The sequence below is a fragment of the Rhinopithecus bieti genome, unplaced genomic scaffold, assembly GCF_001698545.2.
Source record: "Rhinopithecus bieti isolate Rb0 unplaced genomic scaffold, ASM169854v2 scaffold_14232, whole genome shotgun sequence".
Lineage (NCBI taxonomy): Eukaryota > Metazoa > Chordata > Mammalia > Primates > Cercopithecidae > Rhinopithecus > Rhinopithecus bieti.
In genome coordinates this window covers 1365962-1376753 of record NW_016807906.1, presented here as the reverse complement: position 1 = coordinate 1376753, position 10792 = coordinate 1365962, and the positions used below count along the sequence as shown (strand labels likewise).

Here is a 10792-nt window from a genome sequence, read left to right as displayed (position 1 = left end):
ATATAAACATATGTAATATATTATATATAATATATAAACAATATGTTTATATATTATATATAAAGAAATATATATATTTGTGATATATATATTTGTTTTCACTATGAAAAAACTATAAATCTGTGAGTTGGGGTTTTATCTTTTTTTTTTGACTTAAGTTTTCTATTCTCAAAGGCATTAATCAGCACCCTTTTCCTCAGCCTTTGTTACACAGTACAAGCAGGCTAGAAAGACGGTATTTTATTCCAATGGGAAATGAAACTGCTGATCTAGTGGTCTTATGTTACAGATTCCAACATCATACCTTTGACTATATAAACATGTCCTGAAGGTAGCATATTTTGAGAATAAAGTGGTAAATGACATTTAAAGGACACCGATGATTAATCCTACAGTAAATGAGATAATTTATTTTGAAATGATCAACTCTAAGCTCTGAATTTTCAGGTAAAAGGTGTTCAGATGAAAGGAGGCACATCTGCTGTGGCATTTTTGCCCATTGCCCCAGGCACTATAGCAAGATAATTAAGACATGGTCCAGTCTTCAAGGGGATTACAATCCCATGGCTAAAAAATCACCTATATAAAGATAATACAAAGAAATTAATTACAATACTTAAAAAAAAAAAAAGACAGAGGTTTCCTGAGAATCAAGAGAAGATAAGCTTTCTATTTACCTGTGGAAATTCAAAGCAAGCCTGTCTGCTCAGAAGACAAGGAGTGCAAAAGGGCATGGTTCCCTGGGAAGGTTGGAAGGCCACTGCTAAAAAGCTTCCCAGGGACCTTCTTGACCTTGTGACTTCCATGGCTCAGATTCCAGCCTCCCACCATGCCTTCTCAGGTGCCTGACTTCTTAATGATTGGTCCTAAGGGCCCATCCAAATGCTCAGTGCTATTATGATTATTGTTGCCATCAATTTCTGAGCATTTACCATGTACCAGGGCCTATGATAGAGCACTCTGTGCATTTTCTCATTGAATCCTCACACCAACTTCATTTTGCAGATGAGAAAACTGAGGCACAGGACATTTATATAACTTGCCAAGGTCACAAAGACAGTAAGTGAGAGTTGGGATTTGGGTTCAGGCAGCCTGGCTCCACAGTTTATGCTGTTACTATGCTCTTCTACTTCTCTTAATGATAATAATAATAATAATAACAAACATTTATTAAGAATGTACTAGGTGTCAGCCACTCTGTAAGACAGGTACTTCATTCCCATATTAAAGATAAGAAAACTGAGGCTCAGAGAGATTAAATAACTTTTCCGAGGCTGCACAATTAGTAAGTAGTGAAGCATTTCCAAAAACATATTCTGAAAAATGCAGATCTCCAAAGAAAGAAGTTTCCATAGTCATTTAAGTTTGGAAACCATTGCCCCTCTAGGATATCTGTGATGTACATCAGCATATTAAAATCTCACATGAATGCTTCAGTAAAGAATCCTGATCAGCTTTGGTTAGGCCAGCATTTTCCACACTGGTTAACCATGGAGCTCTAATTCTTCCAATACCTGTCAATATTCATAAAACTAGCACTAACCAGTCTCACTAGACATGAACCAGGTACACTAGGCTAGAATGTAAAGCTGGAAAGCCAGGTTTTCATTTGCAATGAGAACTAGGATGGATGAGACGTTACCAATGATACCAAAGAAATGCTTGAAGATTTCTCCCTCCCCAGCTTTAGTTTGCCTTGTAGGTAGAGCTGCTTGGGAAGCCAAGGCAGGACTCACTTCAGGGGCACATTATCATGCAGGGAGGGAGGGTACGAATAGAGAAGGCAAATCCAGGAGTACCAGAGGAGCAGTGCCTTGAACCTCTACATGCAGGCTAAACTCAAATGGCCCCTCACCCAGAACATGGCAACAGCTTCTTAACTGGGTTCACTTTCCAGCATTGCCCCTTCCAACCCCTTTTCTACTCTGCCACCAGAAGCAGTTTAAATATATATATAAATCTAATCATGTCAGTTTGCTGTTTCAGATTGTTCTTTGGATCCACCATGCAATTAAACTCCTTCACATGGTCTCCAAGGCTCGCGTGACGAGCAGGCTTCTCCTTACTCTTCCACCGTGGCTCCCACTAGTCCATTTCAGCCAACTATCATCTTTCAATTTTTTAAGCAACTACGTACTCTCTTGCCTCGGTCTTCAGGTATCCTTCTTTCTCCGCCTGAAGCATTCCTCTCCATCTCCCTTTCCACACGGACAACTGACCCCTCTTTTGACCACTGTTTATGTCTCACTTTCTTTAGAGAACTTCCTTATTTTCTACCCCGTAAATGTGGGTTAGGAGCTCCTCCCTGATACTCCCCTCAGTACTCTTTACTTCCTTTGTCAGAGATGTCTGACACTGTGTCATGATTATCTGTCCACCTTTTAGCACCTACTGCTGTGCGTTTACTTAGCTAGTAGTTATTAGACAGTTACCTAATCAACATTTATACCCATGTCTTGAGTGGCAACATAAAATAGCACACTTATAACATTCCCATATGACAAGAAGCTAGGGAGAATATTAAATGTATTAAATGCATACTTAGGGGTTAAAATTATCTTAAGAGCATGGGACAGTGAACCAAACTCAATAAGAAATTTAACACATGCAAAGTCTTAACATCGACCTAAACAGAAGAAAACGATTGCACAAATAAACATAGCCAAATAGCAGCATGAGTGGGGGACTTGTAGGGGCCTCAACTGAATTTTGATCCACTGTTGCTAGAAATAACATTAGAATGTGTTTTAAGGGAGGCTGAGGCAGGTAGATTACCTGAGGTCAGGAGTTCGAGACCAGCCTGACCAATATGGTGAAACCCCATCTCTACTAAAAAAAAAAAAAAAAAATTAGCCAGGCGTGGTGGTGTGAGCCTGCAGTCTCAGCAACTTGAGAGGCTGAAACACGAGAATTGCTTGAACCCAGGAGGCAGAAGTTGCAGTGAGCCGAAACGGCACCACTGAACTCCAGCCTGAGCAACAGAGCAGGACTCTGTCTCAAAAAAAAAAAAAAAAAGAATGTGTTTTACGAGTTTTGCTTTATCAGATGCATAATATAAATCAATAGTGAGTTAAGAGTATCTGAGACACTAATAATATCTTGAGCTGAAATAATAGAAATACACTATTTTAAAAGATGTAATGGTCTCATTTTTTTTTTTTTTTTTTACAGAAAAACCACAACTAGAGTAATGTACTTAATTCCAGAAAACAACACTTCAAAAGAGAAATTGACAAAATGGAAACTATTCCCAAACAGAGTGTTGGATAAAAGTTCTAGAAATAACTTCTTAAAAACAGTTAAATAGTCTGGGTGCGATGGCTCATGCTTGTAATCCCAACACTTTGGGAGGCCGAGTGGGCGGATCATCTGAGGTCAGAAGTTCAAGACCAGCCTGGCCAACATGGTGAAACCCCGTCTCTACCAAATTAAAAAAAAATACAAAAATTAGTGGGGCATGGTGGCGAGTGCCTGCAGTCCCAGCTACTCAGGAGGATGAGGCAGGGAGAACTGCTTGAACCCAGGAGGTGGAGGTTGCAGTGAGCTGAGATCGTGCCACTGCACTGCAGTCTGGGCAATGGAGCAAGACTCTGTCTCAAACAAACAAACAAACAGTTAAATAAATGAAGAATGTTTTACTCAGGAAAAAAAAACCCTATGAGCAGTCTTTAAATACCTAGAGAGTGCCAGATAAAATGAATAAGAGGACTTATTCTATATTTATCCAGAAGTCAGAACGAGGACCCGTGGTTAGAAAAATTACAAGGAAGCAGATGTCAGTTTATCTTGAGAAGTTTTCAAATAATTAGAGTTGTTTAAAAATGGACTGTTTGCCCTATGAAATAATGAGTTCTTTGTTCAAATGGAAGCTAGAAGCCCAAGTAGTAGGGCTCTCATGAAAATGTTTCATACAGGATATAGTAGTTTTACCAGATGGCTGAGAAAATGCTATTGCTGTTCTGTGAGATTCCGTAAGGATGTAATATCAGTATATTCCTTCCATTGGTACTGGTAAGTAGAGAACTGATGAAACCCATTTCTAAGGACTTTGTTTTTTAGCTATTTTAAAAAATATATTTTTAAAGACGCTGTGCTAAGAAAGAGGACCAGAGGAGTTGACTGCTAGGCTCCTTTTCAACAGGGACATTTGTGCTTCTCCAGCTCATTCTTGGGCTGGTTTATCAGTGGGGATTGTGGCCTTAATAAGACCAGAGAACTCAGGAGAATAACAGCTTGGAATAGAGAGGTCTAGAGAATTAAACATCTTTAGCTTACAGCATAATGGAAAGAAAGTGCCCTTCAGGGGAACGTGTACTACAACAGGGTTCTGAGATGAGGTAAAAATAAAACTGCATCCTGCACTTTCTACTTGCTGTAATGCTGCAGTCAGAGTAACCCATGGAGCACCATGCCCTGTGAAATGGTTGTCACAGTGTAGGGGCAGTGAGCCACAGTAAGCCTAGGACCCACTATGTGCCAGGTACAGGGCCAGACCCATTGCATCGTTATCTCATTGAGCCTTCATAGACGTTCTGGGGTATTAGTATCTTCATTTTAAAATAAGAAAAATCAGATTCTGAAAGGTAAAGTACCTCCACAAAGGAATTTTGAGACCTGAGATTCAAACTCAGGATTGCCTGAACTTTGAATTGCTCAGTAGTGTTTCAGGGCTTCCTGGACTTTAGGACCGAAGAGGATCTTAAAGAGCCCAACTTCTTGGTTTTGACTACGGAACACAATGGGGTTCAAAGGGACCGGGCATCCTGCACAGGATTTACGTGTGAAGGTAAAGGAAGCCATTCGAGTATTTCAGGAGATGCCCCAGTATGGGTACAAGCTCAGCAGCTGTGTTTTCTGTGCACACAGTGCTTATAGCCATGAGGGCAAATCATGCATCAGGCAGGGGCAGGGAGGGAGAGGGCAAGAGGCCAGGGCACCCCTGCTGACCCTTCTGCCTTCCCACCCCACCTTCTCCCCAATAACCCTTTACAAGGCCAAATGCACCTGCAGAAACCAGTCTCTAGACTAGATCTTGTACAGTACAGTGAGGACAGGGAGTTAGGATGACTCCCTCTTTCATCCATGATCATTCACAGAGGGGAAGGGGAAAAGGGCAGGAGGAGAGCTGACTTTCACGTGTAATACCCTTTGCTAAATGCCTGCATACGTGTCATCTCATGCCGTCTCCTGTCACAGTCCTGTAAGATGTGGAACATGTTAGGCTATGAAATTAATATTAGTGTCTCCATTCTATGATGAAGAAATGAATTTAAGTCACACATACAAAGTTAGACAACTAAGAAACATATGACTGGCATTTACACTCCTGATGCCACAAATCAAAAGAAAAACCTGTGAATGTCGGCATCAGACAGTCCAGGTTTTGACTTTTGAACTGGCCCGTTAGTAGCTAAGGAAAGCTGAGGATAGTTTCTGTGTAACTGAAAACAATCACATTTATCTCATGGAAATGTTAGTGTCCTTCTCCAGACCTGCTCCCTCTCTTTCCTGCATTTGAGGGCTGAGATCTACTTTTAGAATTACAGAGGGAGGGGGCATTTGACCCTTCTTGAGGTAAAAGGAGAATTTTGGATTAATGGTTAACTTTGTCCTTCGAATGTCCCCTTGAGGCTTTGTCAGATTTGATTCCTTCCTTTGGAAAGATAAGAAAATTGAAGTGGCTATTCCCTGCTTCTGCCTGGTTAGTCACAGAGTGAGGCAGTGACATGATGGGAAGCTCCTAACATAACGAAAACCAGCGTGAGACTGAGAACCTGAAGACTTCAACTCTGGCCCTAGCTTCTCTGTATTTGGATCTCCCAGACAGGCATCCATCTATCCCACAGTGAGTGCCTTGTGGACTGAAATGAGATCAAAGGTGGAGACAGCTTTTAAAAGCTCACTTCAAAAACAAGAACGTCACAAGAGGCTGCCTCTTGAGACAGTGTTCCCCCTACCCCCGCTCCTACAGAGTTTCATTCAGCAGACCTTGCTACCTGCCTTCTTCAGGAAAAAAATCTTGTTTCTGAGTTTGTGTTTAAATGAAAGTTAGTTGATTGTTTTCTTCAATTTTTTTTCTTGTTCATAGAGTTTCTTAACGTCACGAGCGTTCACCTATTCAAGGAGAGATGGGACACGAACAAGGTGGACCACCACACTGACAAGTACGAAAACAACAAGCTGATTGTCCGCAGAGGGCAGTCTTTCTACATTCAGATTGACTTCAATCGTCCATATGACCCCAGACGGGATCTCTTCAGGGTGGAATACGTCATTGGTGAGTGCCACGTGCAAGCCCCAGTCTTGACACCATGGGTTGCATTGTAGAGGGAGGTAGGTACAGGCACAGTTGTGTGATTTCCTAGTGTCATATGTCAACAGTGGCAGGAGCTGGAATGACATCCAGCCCCTGAATCATCCTGCGCTCTAAGACTGGTCTGTATAGTGCCAAAGATTAATAACGTGGGCCCACCCAAAGGGAAAATCTCATATAAATAAAAGTAAGTAAAACTGGTATAAAGTGTCGCTTAACTAAATTATTCTTCCTTAAACAAATGGTTTTGGCGTCCTATGGTTGTAACTTTTATCTCCATGATTTAATTGGTCTCATGTGCTGAAAATGTTTGTAAATCTTAGCATACAATCCATGTGTGCATTCCCAAAGTTGGTTCTGCTCTGATCTAGTCCCATGGGATGGCCCATGAAAAGTGGATAGTCCAATAAAGTTCACTAAACACTTTGTACTTTAATCCCCTTTTTTTTTTTTTTTTTTTTTTTGACACAGAGTCTTGCTCTGTTACCCAGGCTGGAACAGTGGTGCAATCTCAGCTCACTGCAACCTCCACCCCTGGGTTCAAGTGATTCTGGTGCCTCAGCCTCCAGAGTAGCTGGAACCACAGGTGCACGCCACCACGCCCAGCTAATTTTATGTATTTTTGGTAGAGGCGGAGTTTCACTATGTTGTCCAGGCTGGTCTCCCACTCCTGACCTCAAGTTATCCTCCCACCTCAGCCTCTCAAAGTGCTGGAATTACAGGCATGAGACACCACGTCCAGCCTTTAATCTCCTCTTGAAAATTAANTTTTTTTTTTTTTTTGACACAGAGTCTTGCTCTGTTACCCAGGCTGGAACAGTGGTGCAATCTCAGCTCACTGCAACCTCCACCCCTGGGTTCAAGTGATTCTGGTGCCTCAGCCTCCAGAGTAGCTGGAACCACAGGTGCACGCCACCACGCCCAGCTAATTTTATGTATTTTGGTAGAGGCGGAGTTTCACTATGTTGTCCAGGCTGGTCTCCCACTCCTGACCTCAAGTTATCCTCCCACCTCAGCCTCTCAAAGTGCTGGAATTACAGGCATGAGACACCACGTCCAGCCTTTAATCTCCTCTTGAAAATTAACAATGCACATTAGCTTCAAAGGTTTGGGGAAGGACCTTTTAACTTTGGTCTGGTGCTTCTTAAATTAGTTTGATCATGGAACCCTTTTCTTAAGTTATAGCTATTAACATTTGACACATTGTGGTAAACATTTCTACAGGAATTTATAAGATTATCAAGGAAATACACGCACAGAGAAGCAAGGGTGGCACAACATAGGAAATCTGCCCATATAATCCTATGCACAAATTAAAGGAAAAAATTAGGCAATTGAATCAGTAGTCACTGAAAAGTACATGATAAAATTCAGCATCCAGTTTAAGAAAAGAGTTTAAGGGGAAAATTTAGGAAAAAAAACCAAACACCTCAATGATAATAAAGATTGTTTACATCAAAACAACTTTTGATATCCTAAGTGGAAAAAAGTTAACAAATTTCATTATACTCAGAAATTAGAAAGAAATGCCTGTTATCACCATTCCCTTTTTAAAAAGAATTGCTGTAAAAGTTTTAGTAAATGAACAATGTAAGAGATATATCTGCTATAAATGCTGGAAACTAAGAAGAAAAACTATATATTTGCTAATACTATGATTGTGTATATAGAAAACCCAACAGAATGAAGGGAAAAAAGCACTGTATTAATAAAACTTTGTAAGTTGGCTAGATAGAAGATAAATATATAAAAGTCAGTAACTTTTATTTTCTCCACCACTAAGCACCAGAAATAGACATAAAAAAAATTTCACATGACTAAAACTATAAAATATAGGACTAAAAACCTGAACACACAACCTATATAAACCAGCTATTAAATCTTAATAAAAACATGAGATACCAATGAAGAGTCAAACATGTTCTTGAGTGGGAAGTCTTTCTTACACATTTTTAGTCTCCCAAGGTGTTGGTCAAAGAATACAAAATTTCAGTTAGATAGAAGGAATGAGTTTTAGTGATCTATTCCACAGCATGGTGACTGTGGACTATAACTATATTATTATATTAACTATAACTATATATATAATATATAATGTATATTTATAAATTATATATACATATATACTATATATACATTATATTAACTATAGCTATATTATTATAGTTAATAATGTATATTTCCAAATTACTAAAAGTAGATTTTAAATATTCTCACCACAAAGAAATGTCATGTGAAGGAATCAATATGTTAATTAGCTTGAATTAATCAATCCACAATGTATATTTTGATCAAAACATCACATCCCAAAACCCCATAAACACATACAATTATGATTGTCAATTTTTAAAAGCCTCCCAAAATTAATGTGTAAATTTAATGCATTCCCAATTAGAATCCCAACGGAGTTTTGAGTTGTTTTTGGCTTTGGTTTTGTTTTTTTGGACTTGTATAAAATAATCTTGAAGTTCATTTGAAATAATAATTACCTGGTGATAACCAAGGAAATCATACAAACAAACAATAAGAGTATTTTATATTGGAAGCAGCTATCAGAACATACTATGAAAAATATTTAGTAGGACACAATAGAGAATCCAGAAATGGATTTCAGTATATGACTTGATACGATTGTTGGTTTCATGAAGAAAAGCATATGAGATTTTGTTTGTTTGCTTGTTTGTTTTTAAATAAATGATGCTGGAATAACTGGCTCTCCAACTGGAAGAAAATTTTAAAATTGACCCTCATCTTTTATCCCACATACAGTAATAAATTTCAGTTGGAATGAGTATTAACGTAAAAAAAAACAAGACAGTTTTTTGAGGAAATTTAACAGACCTAACTAAAGATTGGAAACTCTGACACAGTAGAAGAAAACAAAAACACATACAGTTATGTGCCACGTAGCAACATTTCAGTCAATGGCAGATCATGCATAGGTGATCTTAAGAGATTATAATGGAGCTGAAAAAGTCCTATCCCCTCGTGCTGTCATAGTTATAATAATAGCGTGATTACTTATTTTTTTTAAAGGTAGTGGAGCCTAAGTTTGTAGTGTTTATAAAGTCTGCAGTAGCATGCAGTAATGACCTACCTTCACGTTCACTCACCCCTCACCCAGGGCGACTTCCGGTCCTGCAGGCTCCATTCATAGTAAGTGTCCTATGCAGATGTACCATTTTTTACATTTTATACTGGATTTTCCTGTACTTTTTCTATGTTTTTATGTTTACATATAAATGTTTCTATGTTTATATGTAAGTACTTAACCATTGTGTTGCAATTGCCTGCGGTGCTGTATTCAGTACAGTAAAACACACTACAAGTTTGTAGCCTAACAACAATAGGCTCTGTCGTATAGCTTAGGTGTGTAGTGGGCTGTACCATCTTTGTTTCTGTGATGTTCACACATGACAAAATCGCCTGCCTAACAACATATTGTATCCCGTGCGTGACAACAAATATGCATTTGAAACTCTGAACCACAGTTCTGCTGCAATTATGAGGGAATTTTTATCTCCATCTCTAAAGTTAAGTATTTAGGGTGGGGAGAAGAGGAGAGGGAAGCTTCAGCTCTGAACTGGACTTGTCTGAGGTTTGAGACATTCTCATAAGCCATTCAGAAAATAATTATGATAATGGAAGTCTTAGAAAAACTGGTAAGATGAATGTCTTAGATTGGGCTACTAGGAAACAAGCTCTGAGAAGAAGACTTGTGCACACAAAGTTTACTGGGGAGATGTCTCAAGATCAACATCTGCAAGGGAGTGAAGGAATCAGTGTTGGGCAGAGGGAGGAGTTGAACCGCAGTGCAGACAGGGGCCCCATGGATCTCAAGGTGAGTTCTAGCTATGGGTTGGATCTTCAGAGTTGTCTCGCCTTGAGCCAGGGGTATGGGCCTTTTATACCTTTTATACCTTGACTGGGGTTGTAGCCTTGGTGTAATTAGTTCTCTATGGCTGAGGGCAACCCCTGAAAGCAACTAAATGAATGAGAATTGTTAGTCACCAACACTCCCAACAATGGGAAATGTCCGGGCAGCACACCACAGCATCTACTACAGTGAACATTTTAAGTCCTCTTTTCTTTTTTACATAAGAAATATTATTACTTTTGTTCCCTTAAAAAAAAGAGGGGGGAAGCATAGCTAATTTGACTTTGAGATAAAATCTTTACAATTTTTAAACAACATGTATTCTAAACCTTTCAGAGCCCATGATGTGTACATTCAGAGTTAAGCTATATTCTAGTATGTGTGGGCCAGTATAGGCCACATATATTTGAAGATTTTTCTATTATAGGCCACACACATTTGAAGATTTTCCATTGTCCAACGTGTTGTAGATACAAGCAAGGCAAATGACAAAATTCCACACTCTACTATTTAGTGTAGAAATTAAGCACACTTCCAAGGGCCTTGAAGGACCCACGGTAGAGGATTTATCTTTTTTTTTTTTTTTTTTTTTTTTTTTTTTT

General features: G+C 39.2%; 1 protein-coding gene across 1 annotated transcript in view; it reads left to right on the top strand.

Annotated features, from left to right (window-relative positions):
* F13A1 (coagulation factor XIII A chain) overlaps positions 1-10792 on the top strand; it is a 160983-nt gene that overhangs the window by 10568 nt on the left and 139623 nt on the right. Inside the window, exon 3 of the mRNA XM_017884150.1 lies at positions 6089-6277. Coding sequence (XP_017739639.1) covers positions 6089-6277 — 189 coding nt within the window. The remainder of the gene's footprint in view (positions 1-6088; positions 6278-10792) is intronic.